Raw genomic sequence first — 24,172 nt, forward strand, 5'->3', positions numbered from 1 at the left:
TTCTGGGTCAGCTGCCCCTAATATTGTCTCTACCCTCCTGCCTGTGCCCCTCTCCAGTCAGGGAATAGCCCAGGCGCCAGTGTTTTCCCACAGTGGTAGCTGTGAGGCTGGGAACCAGACCAGAGCCACAGCCTCTTCAAGCCAGCTTTGGCTTCTGGCCAAAGGGAGAAGTTAGGGCACTGGGAGGCAGGGAGAGTGGGGAGGGGCTTGGTTTCCCAGAACTCTGGGAAGGCGAAGTGGGGGTGAGGGGTAAAAGGAGGGGAACTTCTTAGAGCTTAAGGTTGTATGGACTGGCTTGTGTGAGGATGGGGCTCTGAACCAGCTTAGGGGAGGAAAGGCTACCTCCATCCTACCTATGCCCTAGGAATGTTAGTCCTGAACACTTCAGCTATGTGGAGCATGGAACTTCCCCACTACCACCCAGTGTGCACCAAGCCACTGCCCTATCTAAGTAGGGGTACAAGGAGGGCCCAGATACTTGTAAGGAAAACAAGCCCCAGCCTGGATTCTGTAATTCATGCCCACAGATAGAGACAGTTGAAAAGTCCTCCCCACACGTGACTGGTCTGGAGGGCCTGCGGTGGCTGAAATGGGCCGCTGCCCCGGGTGTCCTCAGCTGTAGGAAAGGGCTATGAATCTGGAGACTTCTGGGTACGCTAAGATTCCTGCATGGTCAATAAACCCATGCCCTGAGGATGTTGACATATGAAGACTGATTCAGTAAATTAGGTTCCCACTGTGGAATTGGGGGTTCGGTACAACCCAACGGCCCGTCCCTGGCCTCGGGGCTTACATGCTCCTAGTGGCAGGACAAGTGACCCCCTTTCTCCCACGGGGTCTTCCAAGAAATGGGCAGGAGGCACGTGAGGAAGGAGGAGGAAGCGAGGTCACTGGGCCTTGAGGGTGTGTGGAAAGACAGAATGGAGACCTTGGGGCGCGACCGGCGACTGCTGCCCTGGAGAAACCGGTGGCACACAGAACCTGGAGGGCCAGGCTCTGACTAGCGGCCGCACCCGCCCGCTGCGTCCCTGCAACCTACGAAGCCGGGGGCTCCGGCGCCATCCGCCCGGAGGTGGGGGGGGGGGGGGGGGGGGGGGGAGGGGCGAGGGAATCCTACGCTGCGGCCTCCGCACTCCGCTTAGCCTGGGACGCCCTCGCGCGGCCGCCTCGGAGCGCGGTGGTGCGCCATAAGCCCCGCCCCGCCGCTTCCATTGATTCCCGAGCTAAAGCCCAGCTGGGTCGGCCTCCGAGGAAATCTTCGGCCGCCGAGGGGCGGATCCCAGAGCTGGTGCTGCCTCTGCTGCGTCCGCCCCGCCCACCCGCTGCGGCCGCGCGTGCGCACAACCGGCGGGGCCGGGGGCGGGCGCCAAGGCTGGTATGGCGGCGCCGCGGCCCTGCGCCGATAGCCCGTGCTGCTCTCATGCGGGTGTGGCGTCCGGTGTGCAACAGACGCTGGAGGAGATGGACTTCGACAGGGGTGAGGCTCCCCGCTGTCTCCGGGTCGCGGCACAAGGAGATGGCCGAGAAGCGGGACCCCGAGGGCCGCAGCGAGCCGGGTGGGAGCCCAGGGGGGCAGTGGGCTCCCAGCCCCCGCGTCAGTGAGATCCTACCAGGCACCTGGCAGGGGCTCCGCCACTAGAAACTTCGTCTCGTGTGCAGGTTGGGAAACTGAGGCCCTGGTTTTGTTAACTTTCCCAAGTGGTGGGGCGGAGCCCGTCTCAGCTGGTGCGCCCCCTAGAGACTCGGGGCCCCTCGGGTGTCTGGGGGGCCGGGCGGCAGAATCAGCAGCTCGGGGTATTGCAGCTACCTGGAGGGCACGGAGCTTCAGAGGGTGCTGCGCTGCGAAGAGAACTAACGTTCTGACCTCAGGTGTGAGCCCTAGTGTGTCGGATCCTGTAGGCTTTAGATATGGCACACACGGCCCTCAGCGCAGGTGATGTTATCTCTACCTTTGGGACCTGAGAAGTAACTCTTTTACCCCAGACTGTAAGGAGATCGTATCGCCAGTAAGGAACACAGTAACGCTGAAAAAAAAATGTCCTCTTTTCTTGGGAAGCTGCGTATTATCCCTCTGTGCAGAGGCAGCTTATTCAGTAATAACACTGTCCTCAATTGTTGGGTAGATGCTACTGCTTTATATGCATTCTGACCCAACTATTAAGTGACTCTTGCATCTGCTTACTTCCTTCCACTTCTTCCACTCTCTGGGCTACTGAAGCAATTCCCTCATGGGCCTTCCTGCTTCCACTCCTGCCCTCCTATGGTGTTTTCTTCTCTACATAGAGGCCAGAGTAACTTTTTGAAGGTATTAAATCAGGTGATTTCATTGCTCTTAGAATAAAATTCAGATTCCTTCCATGGCCTACAAACTGATCTAATCCCTGCCCGTTCTACTTCTCTGCCCTCATTTTATTCCTCATCCTTTTCTTTCCCCAGTCACTGCACTTCAGTTACACTGGGCTCAATTTTGGTTTCTCAGACATGCAAGATCTCTTTCTGACTTAAGGCCATTGTACTTGCTGTCCCAGCTCCTTGGAATGAACTTCCTGCAACATCGGGCTAGCTAATGCTTTTCTCTCTGGTCTCAGGTCAAATGTCACCTCAGAAAGACCCACCCTGAACACCCCATTCTAGTAGTTCTCAGCTGGGGCCAGTTCTGATCCCAAATGGTCTTTGGCAATGTCTGGAGACAATTTCAGGTGTTACTGGGAGGGTGCTATGGCATCTTGTAGGTAGAGACCAGGGATGTTGGTCTACATCCTACAGTGCACAGGACAGTTCCTCATAGCGAAGAATTACCTGGTATAAAATGCCAATTGTGCTGCTGTTGAGAAAGAAACCTTGCCCTATCCAAAGTAGGGCCCCTTACCCTCCAGGTTACTCTGATATATTACATTACTTTCATTAAAGCAGTTTTCACAACCTGACATTACTTTGTTTACTTATTTATTATCTATTTCCCACACATGGGAAAGATCCTTGTCTGTTTTCTTGTGTGGATTCTTTTTCTTCATATCTACTTTCTGGGTTTATTTTCCCATTTCCTGGAGTATATCTTTTAAAGTTTTTTCAGTGAGTATGCTTCTCCAACATTCATTCATTCATTTCTCTCTCTCTCTCTCTCTCTCTCTCTCTCTCTCTCTCTCGACTGTTATAAAATTCTACGTTGACAGTTATTTTTTTTTATCTCTCAAACCTTTGAAAATATTTTTCCTTTATCTTCTTTTGTCTGCTACTGTTGTTAAGAATTTAGCTGATAATCTGCTTGTTACTCTTCAATGACTGGTGATTTTTTCTTTTTTGGTAACTTAAATGTTCTCTTTATTCTTGATGTTTGGTCATTTCACCATGGTAGATTTGTTTTGATCAGTTCTCCTTCGGATTTAATGTGGTTTTCATCTGAGAACTCATGGTTGCCTTCACTTGAGAATAATTCTCTCTCTCTTTTTTTATGCTTAGTTATTTTTGAGAGAGAGAGACAGACAGAGTGTGAGTGAGGGAGGGGCAGAGAGAGCAGGAGACACAGAATCCGAAGCAGGCTCCAGGCTCCCAGCTGTCAACACAGAGCCCAATGCGAGGCTTGAACCCATGAACTGTGAAATCATGACCTGAGCTGAAATAAAACGTTTAACCAACTGACCCACCCAGGCACCCCTACTTCAGAATAATTCTTAGATGATATCTCTTCAGACATTTCCTCTCCTATTCTGTCCAGTTTCTCTCTCTTTTTTAAACTCCTATTAGACACATGTTGGTACAGTCTGTCTTCTATGTTTCTTTACCTCTTTTTAATATTTTTGTCTTTACCATTCTGCATTCTGGGTGATTTCCAAGTCATTCATTCTCTCTCTAATTGGGTCTGCAGTACTGTCCAACCATCTGTTGTTGTTGTTGTTGTTGTTGTTGTTTTATTTCAGTGATTCTATTTTTTAATTTACTGACTTTTTTTTTTTTTTTTTAAGTAATCTCTAAAACCGACATGGGACTCAGACTCATGACCCCAAGATCAAGAGTCACATGCTCAACCAGCCGAGCCAGCCAGGTGCCCCTGACTTTTGTCTTAGATCTCCTTGTTCTTTTTTTTACCCCTAACGTTCTGTTGATTTGTGGATTCTATTCCTTCATCTTTGTGAACACATTAAATGTTTTATTTTTTTATTTTTTAAAGAAAATTTTAATGTTTATTTTTGAGAGAGAGAGTGAGCACAAGCGAGCCAGGGGCAGAGAGAGGGAGACAGACTCTGAAGCAGGCTCTGCGCTGTCAGCGCATAGCCCAACATGGGACTCAAATGCATGAACTGTGAGATCATGACCTGAGCTTAAGTCGGATGCTCAACTGAGCCATCCAGGCACCCCTAAATGTTGTTTTAAAGTCTTTTAGATTGTGTTGTTATGGCTGATTTTTAAAGCACGCATTTTTCCATTTGTTGTATTTGCTGACTGTCTCACATGGCAGTGGATTGCTTCTTGTTTTACAGCTTCTCATTTTTGAGCTCATAGGCTGAGCGGTGGGATGTCCTGTTTTGTAAGAGATTATCCACATACCTTTGTTGGCTTCTGGAGGTATAAAACATTTTTTTTTTTTTAAGTTGCCTCTGTGCAGCCCTTATAACATTCACTTGTCTGGGTCCATTTTTATTACAGATCCAGATTATGACGTACTCTTAGCTTGGGGGTTCTGCTCCCTAAGGGGTATAAATAAATATAGGTCCCACATCTCCAAGTTGCTTGATTTTTTTTTTAGGTTTCTTCTGCCTGTGCTGTCTTCTAACACCTATTGAAATGGTGCCTTTTCTCATTTCCTTTAAGTTTATATTCAGATGTCACCTTATCAAAGATGCCATCTGTGACCACTGCTCATATCCCTTCTCTGCTTTATTTTTCTTCATAGGTCTTAGTACCACCTGACTTATTTTTTTCCTGTTTGTCTCCTATAATTAGAATGTAACCTCCATAAGACTAAAATTTGCAGGGCAAGGGGAGCACTGGAGATCAGGGATCTTTAATTCTTGGCTGATCCCTAATGCCTAGAAGAGTGCCAGATACATAGTAAGTATTCAGTAAATATTTGCGGAATGAGTGAAGTGCCTGTGCCTGGCAGCTTGCTTCTTGCTGGTATTCAGACCAGGAAAGTAGAGATTTTCCAGTCCCAGTTCATCCATGACATGGTACTTCCTGCCCCCCAGCTTTGTGCACAGAACCTTGCTGTATCTATTCCCTGCCATACACATGGCCTGCAGCCTTTGATGCAGACCCTGCCCAGTTGTTCCAGCCAAAGCCTCTAAGATGCATGTGCAGGGACACCTGGGTGGCTCAGTTGGTTATAGTGCTGACTTCGACTCAGGTCATGATCCTGCGGTTCATGGGTTCGAGACTGCGTCGGGCTCTGTGCTGACAGCTCAGAGCCTGGAGCCTGCTTCGGATTCTCTCTCTCTCTCGCTCTCTCTCTCTCTCTCTCTCTGCCCCTCACCTTCTCACACTCTCTTTCAAAAATAAACATTAAAAATTTTTTTTTTAATTATCTATGTCTAGTTACAAGGACTTTTGGGATTCTGCAGACTCAGTACCTGCTCACAACTTTGGCTGTGGTTTTCACCTTGTTCTGGCAGCTGGTAATGGCCTTCTCTTGCTTTTAAATTTGCCTGTGTATTCAAATATTTTAAACATTACCTTATCCAACATTTGTGTATTTGAAGTGGTTTGAAGAAGGGATTTCTGTGTCTGCTCAATTCTACTATCCTGATTAGACAAAGCCCCTTGTCTATCTTTTTTTTTTTTTAACGTTTATTTATTTTTGAGAGAGCGGGGGAAGGGCAGAGAGAAAGGGAGACACAGAATCCGAAGCAGGTTCCAGGCTCTGAGTTGTCAGCACAAAGCCTGACATGGGGCTTGAACCCACGAACCACGAGATCACGACATGAGCCAAAGTCAGATGCTTAACTGACAGCCACCCAGGCACCCCAGCCCTTTGTCTATCTTGTCCACCCACGGCTACGTCACCACCTCCTAGGACAGCCCTTGGCACAGAGGAGATCTCAGTTAATATCATCTGTTGAATGAATAAATCCCCCATTTTATAGGTGAGAAAATGGAGATCAAGAGGTAAAGGAAGTGCTAAAAGTCTCCTGTTAGTCAACATTATCCAGCACTTTGGTTGTCTTTCCACAGGAATCTGGTCAGCAGCCCTGAATGGAGACCTAGGTCGAGTGAAATATTTAATCCAGAAGGCAACAGACCCTAGCCAGCCTGACTCAGCTGGCTACACTGCTCTGGTGAGCTGGGGAGGAACACAGGGTCAGAGGAGGGAGAAGCTTTCACGTGGGATACGTGCTCCCTGTGGGGAAAGGGGTTATGTTGCCTTTACTCCTGCCCTTTCTTCTCTCCTAGCAGGTTTTCTGTTTTAAGTATCAGGTGAACCTGTTTTGTTTTGTTTTGTTTTTTAATTAGTGTTAAAGTGCGTTACATCAATTATTTAATTTCATTTTCCTAACAGTTCTGTGACATAGGAATAATTATTATCCTCATTTGCCTGTTGAGGAAACTGATGCTAGAAATTAAGAAGCTTGCCCAGGTCATATAGCTGATGGAGATCGTCCTCTTCCTCCCGAGCCCATGCTCTCACCCCTCCACCACCCTCATTGCCTGCCTGGGCTCTGCTGTCTGAACTTGGTCTCTTTTCCCTGCAGCACTATGCCAGCCGCAACGGGCACTATGCTGTATGCCAGTTCCTGCTGGAAAGTGGGGCTAAGTGTGATGCCCAAACCCATGGGGGCGCCACTGCTCTGCACCGGGCAAGCTACTGTGGGCACACTGAAATTGCACGGCTCCTGCTGTCTCATGGGTCCAACCCCAGGTTGGTAGATGACGATGGCATGACCAGTTTGCATAAGGTATGCTCCCTTCCCCCCTTCAAAAACTTGGTTTTTGTCATTATAAAAGTTATAACATATTTGCTGTAGAAAACATGGGGAAAGCAGAAAAGGGAAAATGCAAATCACTTATAATGCCAGTGCTTACCAGTCATCACTTTAGGATTAACGTATCTGGCATTTTTCCTGTGCATGTAAACTAGAATTAAATGTATGGCATCATTTTTTTTTCTTTCCTCTAGTGATATGCCATGAATGCTTTTCCATGAAGTTAGTTTTCTGAAGCTCACACCTACTTTAGGGGCAGCCCCTGGCTGGCTTAGTCAGTAGAGCATATGACTCTTGATTTGGAGTTGTGAGTTTGTGCCTTACATTGCGTGTAGAGATTACTTAAAAATCTTTAAAAAAAAAAAAAAAAAAGTTGAATGAAGCTTACACCTACTCTTACCTGTCCCTGTAGCCCACTTTCCATACTATAACCAGAGTGATTGCTTAATTAACCTTCTGACCAGAAATACCTACACATGGTGAAGAGTTTGAAGAGTACAAAACAGTGCAGCAGGAAAATGATTCCCTTCCACCCTGATGCCTGGTTCGTCGATCTTCTAGGGCACCTCCCTCAAGGCATCACTGTTACTGATTTCTTATGCATATTTGAGAAATGGTTTATGCATGTTTATGGCATATGTGTATACATTTATTCTTCTCTCGGCTCCACTTGGTTTTCTCCCAGAGTGATGGTTTTTAAATTAATTCTGATCATGCCACACCTTAGAGGCCTTCAAGGCCTTAAGCTGCTTTACAAGGCTGTCTGGGGTTAGCCCCTGCCTGCTTCTCCAGTTTATCTTTTCTTCTTCTCTTCTCTTTTCCTTTCTTTCTTTTTCTCTTCCTTCCTCCCTCCCTCCCTTCCTTCCTTATATATTTATTTATTTAAACAACCAACACACAGTAAAGAATATTTTGGAGGGCGCCAGGGTGGCTCAGTCAGTTGAGCACTTGGACTCAAGACTCTTGGTTTCGGCTCAGGTCATGATCTCATAGTTCATGAGATTGAGCCCTGTGTTGGGCTCTGTGGAGCCACTTTGGGATTCTCTGTCTCCCTCTCTGTCTGCCTCTCCCCTGCTCTAGTGCACGCACTCTTTCTCTCTCAAAATAAATAAACATTTTTTTATAAAAGAATATTTTTGAATTGTAGCCAACAAAACATAATTCTGGATGTGAAGTTTTATTTTATTATTTTTAAAATGTTTGTTTATTTTTGAGAGTGAGCAGGGGAGGGGCAGAGAGAGGGGGACAGAAGATCTGAAGTACAGATGCGGGGCTTGAATTCACAAACTGTGAGATTATGACCTGAGCCAAAGTCGGACACTCAACCGATTGAGCCACCCAGGTGCCCCTAAATTGTAAAACAGAAAAATTTAAGTAGTTGACCGCATGACTTACCATCAGAACCTGTGGCAGACGCTTTTGCTGTCCACCAAAAATTTGTGTTCACTCTTCATATTAGAGACATGTCTCAAAGGGGGCTCTGCAATCACAGACAACTTTCAGTTCCCTCTAGCATGTAGTGTGGCAAGTTCTCAGCCATTAGAAGACAAGACACATTGATGAGCTTTCTCTAGGAGGGTTTTCTTTTAGCAGCCAGTGTTCCTCCTCCACACACTCTACTCTGCCTCCCCAGGCAGTAACAGAGACAGCTAGGGGTCAGCAAGTCCACAGCAAGCAATCTGGACTCCAGAAGCATGAGAGGAAGGTGCTTGTTTAAGTACAGTAGCCTTGAAATGTTAGGTCAGCAAAGATAGAGTTCTTATTTTTATTTATTTTTTACACCTAACTGTTGAATAATACATGTTATAATTATTTTTTAAATGTTTATTTATTTAGAGAGTTTTGAGAGAGCGCAAGTGGGGGAGGGACAGGAAGGGAGGAAGACACAGAATCTGAAACAGACTCCCAGCTCTAAGCTGTCAGCACAGAGCCCGATGTGGAGTTCGAACTCCCAAACCTTGATATCATGACCTGAGCCCAAGTCAGACATTTAACTGACTGAGCCACCCAGACAGCCCAGTACATGATGGGAGCAGGGGTAACACTTTGATACAGACACTAGTAGATACATTAAAAAAAAATTGTAGTAGGGGTTTTTTTTGTTGTTTTTTTAATGTTTATTTTTGAGAGAGAGCGAGGGAGGGGCAGAGAGAGAGGGAGACACAGAATCTGAAGCAGGGTCCAGGCTCTGAGCTATCAGCACAGGGCCTGATGCGGGGCTTGAACTCAACGATCTGCAAGATCACGACCTGAGCTGGAGTCGGATGTTTAACCACTGAGCCACCCAGGCACCCCTGTTTTTGTTTTTTTTATACTTCATGATACATCTTATATGAGGTATAGGCATAACGTAGACCACCATAATAAGTCAAGTCAAAGGAATTTTTTTGGTTTCCCAGTGTATATAAAAGTTATGTTTATACTATAGTATATTTAGTGTATGCTAGCATTATGTCAAAAAAAATGTATGTACCTTAATTTAAAAATACTTGCTGGGGCACCTGGGTGGCTCAGTCAGTTGAGCGTCCGACTTCAGCTCAGGTCATGACCTTGCAGTTTGTGAGTTCGAGCCCCCCGTTGGGCTCTGTGCTGACAGCTCGGAGCCTGGAGCTTGCTTCGGATTCTGTGTCTCCCTCTCTCTGCCCCTTCCCCACTCATGCTCTCTCTCTGTCTCTCAAAAATGAATAAACGTTAAAAAAAATTTTTTTTTAAATAAAAAATAAAAATACTTTATTGCTAAAAAATGCTAACCATAATCTGACCTTTCAGCAAGTTGTAGTCTTTGTACTGGTAGAGGGTCTTACCTCAATGTTAATGCCTGCTCCGGGTATCAGGGTGGTCAGGGTAGTGGCTGCTGAAGCACTGGATCACGGCAGTTTCTTAAACTAGGACGACAATGAAGTTTGCCACATTGATTGACTCTTCCTTTCACTTGAGCACTGAGAGGCCATTGTAAGGTTGTTAATTGGCTGAATTTCAATATTGTTGTGTTTCAAAGAATAGGGAAGCATGAGGAAGAGAAAGACTGGGGAACCAATCAGTGTAGCAGTCAGAACACACACATTTATTAAGTTCAGTGTATCATATGGGTGTGGTTCATGGCATCCCAAAATAATTATAGTAGTAACCTCAGAGATTAGTGATCACAGATCATATGGAACTAGAAAAGACCCTGAATAGCCAAAGCAATCTTGAAAAAGAAAATCAAAGCAGGAGGCATCACAGTTCCAGACTTCAAGCTATACTACAAAGCTGTAATCATGCAGACAGTATGGTACTGGCATAAGAACAGACACTCAGATCAATGGAACAGAATAGAGAACCCAGAAATGGACTCACAAAGGTATGGCCAACTAATCTTTGACAAAGCAGGAAAGAGTATCCAATGGAATAAAGACAGTCTCTTCAGCAAGTGGTGTTGGGAAAACTGGATAGTGACATGCAGAAGAATGAACCTGGACTACTTTCTTACACCATACACAAACATAAACTCAAAGTGGATGAAAGACCTAAATGTAAGACAGGAAGCCATCATAATCCTTGAGGAGAAAGCAGGCAAAAATCTCTTTGATCTTGGCTGCAGCAACTTCTTACTCAACACATTTCCAGAGGCAAAGGAAACAAAAGCAAAAATGAACTATTGGGACCTCATCAAAATAAAAAGTTTCTGCACAGGGAAGGAAACAATCAGCAAAACTAAAAGGCACCCGATGGAGTGGGAGAAGATATTTGCAAACAACATATCAGATAAAGGGTTAGTATCCAAAATCTATAAAGAACTTACCAAATCAATACCCAAAACACAAATAATCCAGTGAAGAAATGGGCAAAAGACATGAATAGACACTTCTCCAAAGAAGACATCCAGATGGCCAACTGACACATGAAAAAATGCTCAACATCCCTCATCATCAGGGAAATACAAACCAAAACCACGAGATACCAGCTCACACCTGTCAGAATGGCTAACATTAACAACTCAGGCAACAACAGATGTTGGCGAGGATGCAGAGAGAGAGGATCTCTTTTGCACTGCTGGTGGGAATGCAAACTGGTGCAGCCACTCTGGAAGACAGTATGGAGTTTCCTTAAAAAGTTAAAAATAGAACTACCCTATGACCCAGCAAGTGCACTACTAGGTATGTATCCAAGGGATACAGGTATGCTGTTTCGAAGGAGCACATGCACCCAAATGTTTATAGCAGCACTATCAACAATAGCCAAAGTATGGAAAGAGCCCAAATGTCCATCGATGGATGAATGGATAAAGAAGATGTGATATGTATGTGTGTGTTTACATACATACATACATACATACATACATACATACAATGGAGTATTACTTGGCAATAAAAAAGAATGAACTCTTGCCATTTGCAACAGCATGGATGGAACTAGAGGGTATTAGGCTAAGGGAAATTAGAGAAAGACAAAAATCATATGACTTCACTCATATGAGGACTTTAAGACACAGAACAGATGAACACAAGGGAAGGGAAGCAAAAATAATATAAAAACAGGGAGGGGGACAATACATAAGAGACTCTTAAATATGGAGAACAGAGGGTTACTGGAGGGGTTGTGGGAAGGGGGATGGGCTAAATGGGTAAGAGGCATTAAGGAATCTACTCCTGAAATCATTGTTGCACTGTATGCTAACTAACTTGGATCACGTTAAATAAATAAAACTCCAGAAAAATAAAATAAAATTAAAAAATAAAAGAAAATGCTCTGTGAATTAAAAAAAATCACAGATCAGCGTAACAAACACAATAATAATGAAAAAGTTTGAAAATTTCAGGAAGTATGAAAATATAACAGATAGGAAGTGACCAAGTGCTATTGGGAAAACCCTGCTCGATGCAGGGTTGCCATAGACCTTCAGTTTATAAAAACAAACAAAACCCACAGTACCTGCATAGCTCAGTAAAGCAAAGTGCAGCAAAACGAGGTTTTCCTATCTATAAAATAGTCAAACCTAGAAGCAGAGAGTAGAATGGTGGTTTCCAGGGGCAGGGGGGAGGGAGGGAGTTGCTGTTGAACTGGTAATAGTTTCACTTGGGCAAGTTGATTAAGTTCTACAGATCTGTACTGTGCCTGTAGTTGGCTGTACTGTGTGGTACACTTTAAATTTGTTGAGAAGGGTGGGGTGCCTGGCTGTTCCAGTCAGTAGAGCATGTGACTTGATCTCAGGATTTTGAGTTCAAGCCCCACATTGGTCCTGGCCTACTTAAAAGGTGGGGGGCTATCATTTAACAATAAAAAGAACAATTACCAGGGTGCCCTGGTGGCTTAGTTAAGCATCCGACTCTTGATTTCAGCTTAGGTCTCATGGTTTGTGAGATTGAGCCCCGTGTGGGGCTCTACACTGAGAGTGCAGAACCTGCTTGGGATTCTCTCTCTCCCTCTCTTTCTGTCCCTCTCCCACTTGCGCAGGTGCTCGCTTGCTCGCTCGCTCTCTTTCAAGATAAATAAGTAAATATGAAAAAAACAATTTCCAAAACTAATTACTTTCTTAAGGTAGATCTCGGGGTGCCTTGCTGGTTCAGGCAGGAGAGCAGGTGACCCATGATCTTGGAGTTGTGGGATTGAGCCCCATGTTGGGTATAGAGATTACTTAAAAATCACAAATCAGTTAATTAAGAAGGTAGGTCTCATGTGAAATGTTTTTACCACAATAAAAAAATTGGTGTGGAGGTTGCTGTCTCAAAGATCAACTTAATTTTTAGGAAACCAGATGTGAATATTTCATCATCCAATGATTTTCAGATATATTACACTTGCATGCACTTCAAGGGAAAATATCAACCTTTCCTCCAGTTTATCTTTTTTTTTTTTAAGTTTAATTATTTAAGTAATCTCTACACCCAACATGAGACTTGAACTCACCACCCCAAGATCAAGAGTTGCATGCTCTTCTGACTGAGTTAGCCAGGTGCCCGTCTTGAGCTCCCATCCCCTTGTCTCTTAACACTGATGCCCAGTTTCTTTTCTCTCTCTCTCTTTTTAATGTTTATTTATTTATTTTGACAGAAAGTACGTGCAAGCACGGGAGGGGCAGAGAGAGAGGAGAGAGAGAATTCTAAGCAGGCTGCATGCTCAGTGTGGAGCCTGACATGGGGCTGGATCTCACAAAGTGTGAAATCCTGACCTGAACTGAAATCAACAGTCAGATGCTTAACCAACTGAGCCACCCAGTCGCCCCTCAGGCTCAGTTTCTTGACCCTATTATGGTGACACTCCAGGGCCTTACATATCAAGCTATCCCCTTCTGGATGCCTCTCCTCTCCCAGTTTTCATCTGGCTTGTTTCTGTCTTTCCTTCTGGATCTCAGCTTCTACATTACACCCTCAGAGAGCCTTCCTGTTCCTTAGACGTGGGCAGCTCATCCAACTGATGTGCAGAAGCACCCTGCACTTGACTTCCCTAACTTTTCTCCTTGAAATTCCTTTGAATTCTGTCTCTGTCCCTAGAGATAGCTAAGACTTGATCTTGTTTACTGTTGTAGCCCCAGCTCTTGGCCTAGGTGCCCAATGAATATGTGCTGAGTGAACAACTGGATGTTGTTTTATTTTCTTTTAAGATGCTTGCCAGTTGGAGAGGCAGATTGCTTATTTCTTAATGGTCTAAACTGGTGTTGCTCATTTTGTTGTAACTCCCATGGAGGGTTTGTATGGGCAGGACACTGCCGCAGATATTGCTGGCTGGTGTTCCCCACAGCGTGAGGCCTTTTCAGCGTGTATCCCGCCTTTTTCTCTCATTCAGGGGATGCACATGTGTGAGGAATAGGAATTGTTTTTTCTTTTTCAAAAAATAAGCTACTTGTAAACTTTGGTCCTTTTTTTGAAAAAATTCTTTGGAATGCATCTCACAACTGCACACAACATACCACTGTCTGAATTGAGGCAACAAAATTGAGAACCTTGGGTCTGTATTTCTCAAGAGGACCTGCTAAATAAAGATCTGGATTCAAATTACAGACCGTATTTGCTGCTATTATTAATTTTTACACCCCTCAAAAGCCCCTAGGTACATCAGTCTGTCTGTTGGGAGGAGCAGGGAATTCAAGTGGTATAACACAGTTGTTAAGAGTTGAGACTTGGCGGTCAGATGGACCTGGTTTAGAGTCCCTAGGCTGCCACACTGGCTCTGTGACCTTGGACAAGTCACTTGTATAAGCCATCTGTAAAATGGGAATAATGATAGTTCTATCTTTGAAGGTTATTGTGAACACTGAATAAACTAATCTGTAGAAGTCACTTTAACTCTTTCCTCTGGGGGAGTTAAGTTAAAAAGAGGCAGAGGAGAAAGCTGGGAACCTGAGCCCATTTTTCTCTGCTCATCTGAAAGGTCCCAGAGGGCAGAGGCTGTGTCTGGTATAGGTTGTACCTGTGGTGCCCAGCGCCCTTGTACATTTGTAAAAGACACTCAGATCTAAGGTTCTATATTTGTTGTTAATGTGCAAGCCTGGAGAGAGAAGAATGGCCACTGAGCAAAGGACACAAGAGAGAAAAACTCAAGCTAACTGCCAGAATAGCACTAGAGAATTCCACCAATCTTTATGCAAGTTGTTGGGATTTGGTAGGAATTAGGGGAAATCTACTCAAACAGCCAGTGTCTCTCTTTTCACAAGACCTTTTTTAGGACCAAGAAATTCCCAGAAGTGGATCATAAAAGGGCAGGGCCCAGTGAGGGTATGGCTCTTGATTCAGGTCTGTCTCTCCACAGGCTGCTGAGAAGGGTCACGTGGACATTTGCTCTCTCCTGTTGCAACACAGCCCAGCCCTGAAAGCTGTCCGGGATCGCAAGGCACGACTGGCATGTGATCTGCTGCCCTGCGACAGTGACCTACGGGACCTGCTGGCCAGCTGAACTGCCACCCTTCTGCTGTCTTAGGCTGCCATGCAAGGGTACACAGACTAGCCCTCCCAGCCCCTGCCTTGGTCAGCATCCATGCTGCAGGGTGGGAAACTGAGGCCTGAAGAGCCCCATTCTGGCCACTGTGGAAGTGAGGGAGTAGATCTCCTGGGGCTGTAAGTGCTTACGCCTGGACAGATGATCATATTCTAAATTAGTTCATGTGGAAACATCTATCCCTTGGAAAAAATAAAGTTGTATCCTTACCTCATCCCATGTTCAAAAATAAATTTCAAGTAAAGACGTAAGTATAAAAACAGAACTATGTCGGTATTAGAAGAAACCACGGAATAGATGACAAAAGCCACTTTCTGGCTGAGTGCCCTTGGAAAAAGTCACTTCACCCATCTGTCCCGGCTTCCTCATCTGTAAGGTGAGGATGATTATAATACGGCCTGCCTTAAGGGCCTTGCGGAGGTTCAATGAATGAATCTATGGAGAGCACTAGAGAGTGTGCTGGGCACATTGCAAGCAGTGTATTTGGAGGACCCACTTCCTCAACTTGCATTAGTTTTAACAATCTGCTAGATTAAAAGTGTTCTTGCTTTATTTTGCATTGCTGATTATCAGTGAAGTTGACCACCTGTTTTCTCTGAACTTCTGTCCATACCTATTGCCTATTTAAAGACTTTCTTCCTTTGATTGATTCATAGGAGTTTGTATATTCTGGATATTAATATTGTGGTTTTTTTCTTTCTTACCATCACTTTGTTGGTATCTGCTCATGGAAATTGGTACACCTGCTGTAGACAGCAGTTTGACAATATCTATCAAAACTTAAGTGAGTAGGGCCAATAATTTGATTTCTCTGTAGCTAGAGAAATATCCATAAATACAAAGAAGTTTACTTACAGAGACGTTTACAGAGTTGTGCATTGGAGCATGTAGTGTAATTTAAAAAAAAAAAAGGAAGGGAGGGAGACAAGCTAAATTCTCTCTGTTAGGGCAATGATTAAATTCTGGGACACGTGTCATTTGGGGGAAGTTTAGCAGAGTGCAGTGTAGGCTAATGTGGAAAGCGTGCTGAGTTGGGATCACAGTGTGATGTCTCTTAAAACGTGGCTATGAAAACATGACTGTACATCCACAAGACATAGAGGAAAAGAGTCAGGATATATACAACACCGGTACACATGGTGTCGCCTGGGCCACTGTGGCAAGAGTGGTTCATCAAGTGCATCTTGAGTTTTATCTTCCAGTTTTTTATAAGGAGTAATTTTTTGGTAAGAGTTCATACCAGTTAATTTCATGTGGAAGAAACTAGTTTTACTGGTGAGAGTTTGAGTCAGTGGCAGACAATTGAGTCCAGAACTGATGTCTTATCTTACTTACCCTCACTCTAGGTAACTCCCCCTCTGCATTCTCAAAGGCAAGAAATCACCCTAGACAAAAACCCCTGGTACATAAGGACCAAGTTTCTTTAAAAACCTCCAGGTTCCCTAAGTTTCAAAACTTGGATGTATTTACCAAGAAGCCAGCTGTGGGTGGAACCATTCCCAGCCCTCTGGGGCCTTGGGCTGTCCTTGACCTGTAGTTCTTCCCTCCCTCTGGTTCAGGTCATCTCTACTCATGTAGCTCCAATTCTGGAATCTTATTTACTACCTATCAGATTTCCTTTCAAAGGTCAAAGCAGAATTCAAGGCACAGCTGGGTGAAGGGCATGCTTGGCATCTTAAAGAGAATTAGGAAGTTTGACTTTGGTGGCTTGAGACAGATTGCTTTGTGACTGGATTAATGGTTGGCATTCCGTACTTGGACCTGGAGCGGATCTCAGTTCAGCTTCCATGTGGAAAGGCATGCTCCCTGCCAGGAGGGCGTTGGGTAGGGGACCTGCATGTGTGGGACTTGGCTTTTCAAGAGGCATGAGGTGCTGATGACAGCCTGGACTTGGCCCCTGGTGGTGGTATAATTTAAAACACTGACTCTCAGAGTGGTGAGGGAGAAGAAACAGGAACTATAAGGGAGAAGTGAGGGCCACCTGGGGAAAAAAACCAGCAAGAGTAGGGAGGGCAGTCTTGAAACTGGGAGTGGGAGGTCGCTTGAAGCCTGATTTCCTCCTGTAGATGCCATGAGGATTCCTGACGCAGAGGTCAGCCTCTTAGGGCTGTCCTTCCAGAGATATCCTCTAGGATTCTGGCCTCCTTTTGCTTAGGACAGGCTGGCTGGGTTTTTTAGGATCTCAGGAAGCTAGACCTGCAGCAACATGGAGGATCACGCTTAACTCTTCTCTAGTGGCCCAAGCACCCCTGCATCCGTTTATTGGTTGGACCACTCCTGAGCAGGTGCAGGAGACTGGGTGTCTGAGAGTGCACCTGACTCAGCTGAAAGCAGTTCCTGCTGCCTTCAGCGGGCTATACGCCCACACTGGTATTTTGGTCAGTGTTACAGAGCCACTGAGCTATCTGGCCCAGGCAAAAGCCTCTGGCCTGCCCTGCCCCCAGGAGCTAGCTCTCTATAAAAGGGCTGAGCCACTCAGCTCCTCTCACTGGGGGTGTGAAGAGCAGGGGGGACCATGGATGTCATCAGCATCCAGCAGTTGGTAAGAACAAGGGGCAGAGGGGAGGGAGGCCAGTTGATTGTCTAGACTGCAGGCTAGCTCGGCAGAACGAGGAGGTCCAGCTAGAGGAGGGCAGGCAGCTTCTATCTGTGGTCTAAGGATCAGGTTTTAGGAGCAGAAACATGCGGTGGTTTTCTGGTGTGGCAGCCCAGTTCTGTGAGGTAGCGAGAGAGGGAAGCAATGGGAAGATGCTGAGTGATGGCAGATGTGACAGCCCTCAAGTTTAGTGAGTTTTCCTCTGGACTGTGATGGTAAAAGAGAAATTGGAAGTGGTAAGTTACTTTGGAAGACATGAGTGTAGCTGGGGTGTGGGTTTAGTTCAGCTGCTAGGATAACCATCACTCTGGAAATGGTCCAGAGGGTCTGGCTGCCTTGCTTGGGGTAGAGGAAGGGTGCTCTCGAGTTCCCAGGCAGTGAGAGAAGCGGTGACACCAGTGACAGGGGTGTCTGTTTTGGTGAGGCAAGGCACGGGAGGCTCAGGACTCAGGTTGCCCAGTAAGCCCCTCTGCAGGCCAGTGCCTTGGCGGGCCCAGCCCAGTGCAGCCTCTGCTGGGAAGTGGGTTGCAGGGCTTGAGGAAAGTTAGGTTGCCAGCGTTTACTAGTTAGTTCTGCATGCTGGGAGCCCTAGGCTCTGCCATCTGTCATCCCGTTTCCCCTCTCCCCCAGTATCCTTATTCCTCAGTGCTCCCCAGCTCTTGAACCCCCAGCAGGTGCGGGGGATAAGAACAGATCATGATATGGTGGGTTCTGCCCCAGCAAAGTCCCAGTACTTAGTTTCCTCCTCAGCCTCGTGAGCTAATTGCTAGTGTTACCCCCATTCTAGTGATGAAGAAACAGAACTTCACAAGAGCCAAGATTTAAACCCAGGAGTTCACAATTTTACCCACGAGGCATGTCCTCTGTCCTTCTGAGCTCGGGGTTAGGTGGCAGTATGGTGTGGTCTGGTAGGAATGTAAGGACGATGGCCCAGGAGGGAAGCTGAGGTGTCACCTACCCTGAGCATACCTGGACACAAGCCCAGCAGTATAAATAGATGTGGCGTCACGCCCCTGACCCTGTGTCCTGCTGACAGGACAGGGTAGGCGGCAGTTATCCTGGGCCCCAGGCAACACTACAGTAGGTGAGAGCCAACATCCACGGGTGGCAGGGAGCATGCCAGCAGAGCACCAGGAAACTGCGAAGGGTCAGACCACCCTGACGTCCACAACACTAATCTCTGTAGGTCTGCTCTTCCCAGGATCCCTGTACTGCACTGCTGTCTTCTAAGGACTCTTCATTTTTCTGAGTGTTTATCCTTATCCTGCTCCTACAGGTATGTGGAGAAAGAGTTGAAAGGAAAGCGTTGGGATGTGGACATGGCGTTGCTGATTGTGGAGGCGGGCCCAGAGCCTGGAGGCTGGGAGCCCAAGAGGCCGTGGCCCGGGAGCAGTGGAAACTCGAAGAAGAGAAGAAGAAGAAAGTGAGCAGTGCTGGGGGCCCAGCGGGTGCCAACGCCAAGGGTCAGCAGTGAGGGCCTCAGGCGGCTGGGGTCCCTCCGGTGGGTGGGAGACAGAGTGAGCCCAGCCAGGAGCCTGACCCCGAGGCTTCCATGACCAAGGCTGACTACTAGTGTGGTCTGGTCTTGTGCCCCAGCTTGAGAGATTGAACAACTCCAGACTGAATCTGGAGACTCTGGCTGACTTGGAAAACTTGGTTCAAAGACGGAGAAAACGACTGAAACGCAGAGTCCCCCCTAGGGCACCTGAGCCCACGGTTAAGGTAAGTGAGGAGTCAGGGTGGGGGGAGAGTGCATACCTGGGGCCAGAGTTTGTGAGGAAGTGCTTCCTGTCCCCCTGGGAGGGCTTGGGGAAGAGTGGATGCTGCCAGCCACCAGCTCACCGCCAGGGCCTGCCAAGCTGAATGAAATCCATTTTGGAGGGCACACAGCCCCCTACTTGTTTGCTGGGGGACCACACACAGGGTGGCTTAAACAACAGAAGGTTATTTTCCCAGTTCTGGAGGCTAGAAGTCTGAGATCAAAGTGTCAGCAGGGTTGGGTTGGTTCCTTGTGAGGGCTGTGGGGGAAAGTCTATCCCTACCAGCCTTCTAGCTCCCGGGGCTTGGTGGCTAGCTTTGGTGTTCCCTGGCTTGCGGGTACATCACCCCAACCAGTGTCTGCCTGAGTTCACATGGCACTCTCCCCACGTGCATGCTGTGTCCACATGTCCCCTTTCATTAAGGACGCCACTCATATTGGATTAGGGCCCACTTTATTCCAGTGTGACTTCATTTTAGCTAATTCCAGCTGCTTATTTCCAAATAAGGCCACATGCTAAAGTCCTGGGGTTGGGATTTTAGCATATAAACTTAGGGGGTGGGGGGCAAGGCAACCCATAATGGGCATAATAGGTGCCTAGTCAGTCAGAATCTCCTGGGGGGTGGGTTTTTAAGAATCTCTGATTTGGGGGCACCTGGGTGGCTTAGTTAAGCATCCGACCACCGGTTTTGGCTTCAGTCGCAACCTCACCGTTCATGAGTTCAAGCCCCGCATCAGGCTTCATGCTGACAGTGCAGAACCTGCTTGGGATTCTCTCTCCCTCTCTCTTTGCCCCCTCCTGCTTGTGTGCTCTCCCAAAATAAGTAAAAGGTAAAAGGAAAAAAAAGATTAAAAAACTCTTGATTTGTACAAGCCACCAGCCAATGCTAGTCTTTAGCCAGCTCTTAGGGGCCCGCTTGGCTAGAGTGGTAGGGCCCCAGAGGCCTGTGGTTTTGGGAAATGATTTGGTCTCCTTCAACTTATCCAGCTGCAGCCCCAGGCCCAGCTGGAGTCTGTGGACCTGGAGATGTTCCTGAAGGCAGCTGCTGAGAACCAGGAGACCCTGATTGACAAGTACCTGACAGATGGAGGGGACCCTAATGCCCATGACAAGGTAGTGAGAGTGGGGTGAATCAGACTGCAGTGTCAGCGGCTGCAGGGGTGCTGTCTCCAGGGTGTTTCAGTTCTGGCCTATGAAACTGCAGGCCTTTTCTGTTTTATGGGGCACGAGTTGCCTCCTGAGCCAGGAGGGAAGGGCCCTTGGTGTGATCAGGTAGCAGGCACATCTGTTCAAGGAACCCAATACTGGGAATAGGACCCGGGGCAGGGCCTTAAAGGGGTGGCCATGCTCCCTCTGCCTCATCTCCTGTCTCTACCCCCAGCTGCACCGCACAGCCTTGCACTGGGCCTGTTTGAAGGGTCACAGCCAGCTCGTGAACAAGCTGTTGGAGGCAGGTGCCACTGTGGATGCTCGCGACTTGGTGAGAATTGGGAAGGCCCACCCTCACAGCAGACACCCTGCCTTGCACACAGCACGTCAGTACATTGATGCTTTTGTTTTGTAGCTGGACAGGACACCTGTGTTCTGGGCCTGCCGTGGAGGACACCTGGACATCCTCAAACAGCTGCTTAACCAGGGAGCCCAGGTCAACGCCCGGGACAAGGTGAGGGGTGCACTGCTGTGGGGTGGTCTGCTAAAGAGAAGACCCAAGAGTGCACAAGAGCTCAGGCTATTCGTGGAGAAGCGAAAGCACAGTCTTTTGGGGTTGCGATGAGGCCTCACCACTTGGAGCAGACAGATTCTCATCCACTCCCTTAGATCTGGAGCACCCCCTTGCATGTGGCCGTGCGCACGAAACACTGTGACTGCCTGGAGCATCTCATTGCATGTGGAGCCCACATTGACGCACAGGATAAGGTAAGGTGCTGGGCCTTTTGGATTTGGGTCAGCTCCATCCGGGAACAGTGACTGAGAGAGCCAGAGCTCGAGGACAGCACTTGCCAACTTGAACCTTCCAAAGATGGGGAGGTCGGGAGGATAACATCCCCTTTCTCAACAGGAAGGGGACACAGCTCTACACGAGGCTGTGCGGCATGGCCACTACAAAGCCATGAAGGTACTGCTGCTCTATGGAGCCAAGCTGGGCGTGCAAAATGTGGTGAGTATGAGCAGGGCTGAGGCCCTGGCCTGAGAAGTGTGGGTGGAGCTCTTAAGGAGAAGGGGACTGATCCAGTATCCTTGTTCCTAGGCCTCAGTGACCCCGGTGCAGCTAGCACGAGACTGGCAGCGGGGCATCCGGGAAGCTCTGCAGGCCCATGTTGGGCATCCCCGCACCCGGTACTAGTGACAGCAGACCTGCAGGGTCACTTCACAGCCACCATTCCATCCCCTTTACCTCCCATCCTTATGTCTTGTCATCCGCACCCCTCTGTGGGTCTCACCTCAGTCCTTATTCCTCTGTCCTGGGACTGCTTCCTCAGGCCAGTCCTAACAGGACTGAGCAGCAGCACTGAGGCCAGCAGGTGAATAAAGCAGGCCTCCCTGGCCCAAGTCAGGGCTGACTTGTTTCCTGCCAGGGCACCAGCTAGGAAGGGCTGATGCAGAGGACCACAGGGAAGCAGGGAACAAAGTGGGTCCAGATGAGGAACAGTGTAGGGAGTGAGAATCCAGGATGGAGCGAAAAATAAGTCCTAAACCTTGAGCTGCCCAGGGTTGGGTACTAGGTGTCCTTGGTGTCCCCTGATCCTCAGTCTGGGAGACTGTGTCCCTCCCTCCGCAAGGGAGAGGGGGGCGGGGATTCAGTACATGGCTTATGGCTGCCCTGGGGCAGGGGTTTCTCTGGGGAATTCCATTCCTATCAGCAGCAACCCTGATAGCATGTGGAGTGGCTCTAGACAACTTTGGCCTTAGGGATTCTGGAGGTGGGTCTGGCAGTCTGGAGGGGAAGCTCAATAGGTTTGAGGCTCCACTGCAGAAGTCCAGTACCAACCTGGTTGCTTCAGAAGCCCTAAGACTGAGGAGCTAGAGCTGATGTTTATTTTAGGGAAACTTTGTGCCTACTGCCTCAGGGCTTTGGTCAGCCTGCCTGCCGCTCTCTAGTTGACCAGCTGGTGGCGCTTCTGGTAAGGGTGAAGTGCCTGGGAGCTGGGGATTGCTTGTGGCCCACCCAGCTTTTGGGGTGGTGGCCCGTAACCCTACTTACTTTGCCTCAGGCAACATCGCCCTGGCACTAGAGCTTGAGCCTGGACCTTGCAGCTGCACTTGCTCTGCTTTCTCCCACCGCTGAGGCGGGACATCGAGGAGCTGGTGGCTCAGCCCTGGAGGGGAAGCAGAGGAGAGTGAGGAGCACACCTGCTGCTTTCCCTCCTCTGCTAAGTGGTGGCAGATTTAGGACCCAGCTTCCCACGAGCTCTCCTGAAGGTCCCTTCCTTTCACTGCCTTTTCCGCTCCATGGCGCACTGGTGCAGACCCGTACTGCTGGCAGGGCTGGGTCCTGAACTGGCAGAAAATGAATTTTAAGGAACTTTGCCCTAAATGGAGAACTACAAGCTGAGGCCCCAGCTTTAAGATGAAGGGTCAGCCTCCCTCACATACATAAGGTACCTGGATTGACATCGATTTTGCAGTTCTTTCTAGTCTAACATTGGTGGCCTTCTCGGGCCAAGCATAAGGCTCTTCTTAGGATGTGAAAAAGCGACTAGAGCTCCCACCGGGGGCCACACACCTTCCCTTCTCACGGACAGCCCCTGCCCTGTGGTGAACTGTAAGGACAGTTCGCCCAGGTGCCAGAGCCATATGAGAAATAGGTATTCAAGTCCATGGAGAAGACGACCCCCCATCTAGAAAATGGGGACCCTTACTTGACAGACAAAACACCATTTTATACGCATCAATACTTTTTGTTCATTAAAACTGGTTGACTATCCATCACAGCCTACTTGTCTGTTCTGGGCTGGGAGGGGCCAGTTCATTAGGTCCAAGGCCTTGTCTTCCTCAGCAGCAAAGCTCAAGCCTGTTAACCATACTGGCCTGACAGCAAGATGGGCTCCCAAGTGCAGAGTGGGGAGTCCAGGCACTTGGCTTGTGTGCTCAAGGCATCACTCACTCACTGATGGGCAAGTTCCAAGAGCACTGGCTCTCAGACTTGGCTGCTTACCACAATCACGAGGGAAGGTTTTAAAAAGTCCTGATGTCCAGGGGTTCCTGGTAAGCTTCTGACTCTTAATTTCGGCTCAGGTCATAGTCCTGCTTAAGGTCCTCTCCCTCTGTCCCTCCCCGACTTTTTCTCAAAAAAAAAAAAAAAAAAAAAAAAAAAAAAAAAGGTCTTGATGTCCAAGGAAGTTAAATTCTCTCTGGGGTAGGACCCAGGTATCACCACTATGATGCAGATGACACACCTCTCTATGTAGGAAACCCTTAAGGATCTACAAAAAAAATCACCTAGAATAAAGGAGTTCAGGATCTCAAGATCTAAAACAAACATACAAACGCCTATTTCTGTATATTAGCAATGACTACATGGACATGAAACTTAAAAAAACACAGTTCCACTTAAAAATTGCTTTTAAAAATGAAAATAGTAGTACTTAGGTGTAAATCTAACAAAACATTTAAGGACTTGTATGCTGAAAACTTCAACACACTGATGAACAAAATTAAAGGAGAGTTAAAATAAATGGAGACCTACCTTGTTCGTGGATTGGAAGATGAGACCTAGTAAAGATGTCAATTCTCCCCAAATTGACGTACAGGTTTAATGCAGCTCCTACCAAAAATCCCAGCAAGATTTTTTTGTAGATAAGATTACTTAGAAACTCATAGCTAAAACATCTTTGAAAAATAAAGTGGGAGGAACTGGTCTACCCGACTTCAAGACTTAATATAAAGCTATGGTAATCATGACTGTGGAATTAATGGAGTGACAGAGACAGATCAGTGAATGGAACAGAACAGACAATGCAGACATAGAAATATGCCCAACTGAT

At 47.3% G+C, this 24,172-nt stretch overlaps 2 protein-coding genes across 3 annotated transcripts; both read left to right on the forward strand.

Moving 5' to 3' along the window:
- Positions 1 to 1,319: 1,319 nt before the first annotated feature.
- ANKRD39 (ankyrin repeat domain 39) lies at positions 1,320 to 19,122 on the forward strand. Of its 2 annotated transcripts, XR_006595502.1 has the most exons (6): positions 1,320 to 1,477; positions 6,169 to 6,272; positions 6,687 to 6,890; positions 14,646 to 14,827; positions 18,704 to 18,890; positions 19,024 to 19,122. XR_006595502.1 is itself a non-coding variant. In XM_045054110.1 (4 exons), the coding sequence occupies exons 1-4, from the start codon at positions 1,378 to 1,380 to the stop codon at positions 14,787 to 14,789; spliced, it is 552 nt and encodes a 183-aa protein (XP_044910045.1). In that variant the 5' UTR covers positions 1,320 to 1,377; the 3' UTR covers positions 14,790 to 15,045. The 2 variants fall into 2 exon arrangements, 1 of the variants encoding a protein (XP_044910045.1); XM_045054110.1 differs by lacking the exons at positions 18,704 to 18,890; positions 19,024 to 19,122 and having other exon boundaries at positions 14,646 to 15,045.
- ANKRD23 (ankyrin repeat domain 23) lies at positions 17,232 to 23,114 on the forward strand. The gene is made up of 9 exons (XM_003983947.4): positions 17,232 to 17,373; positions 18,704 to 18,850; positions 19,024 to 19,149; positions 20,175 to 20,300; positions 20,569 to 20,667; positions 20,752 to 20,850; positions 21,006 to 21,104; positions 21,247 to 21,345; positions 21,436 to 23,114. The coding sequence occupies exons 1-9, from the start codon at positions 17,347 to 17,349 to the stop codon at positions 21,529 to 21,531; spliced, it is 918 nt and encodes a 305-aa protein (XP_003983996.1). The 5' UTR covers positions 17,232 to 17,346; the 3' UTR covers positions 21,532 to 23,114.
- Positions 23,115 to 24,172: the final 1,058 nt, after the last annotated feature.

The sequence above is a fragment of the Felis catus genome, chromosome A3, assembly GCF_018350175.1.
Source record: "Felis catus isolate Fca126 chromosome A3, F.catus_Fca126_mat1.0, whole genome shotgun sequence".
NCBI classification, from domain to species: domain Eukaryota; kingdom Metazoa; phylum Chordata; class Mammalia; order Carnivora; family Felidae; genus Felis; species Felis catus.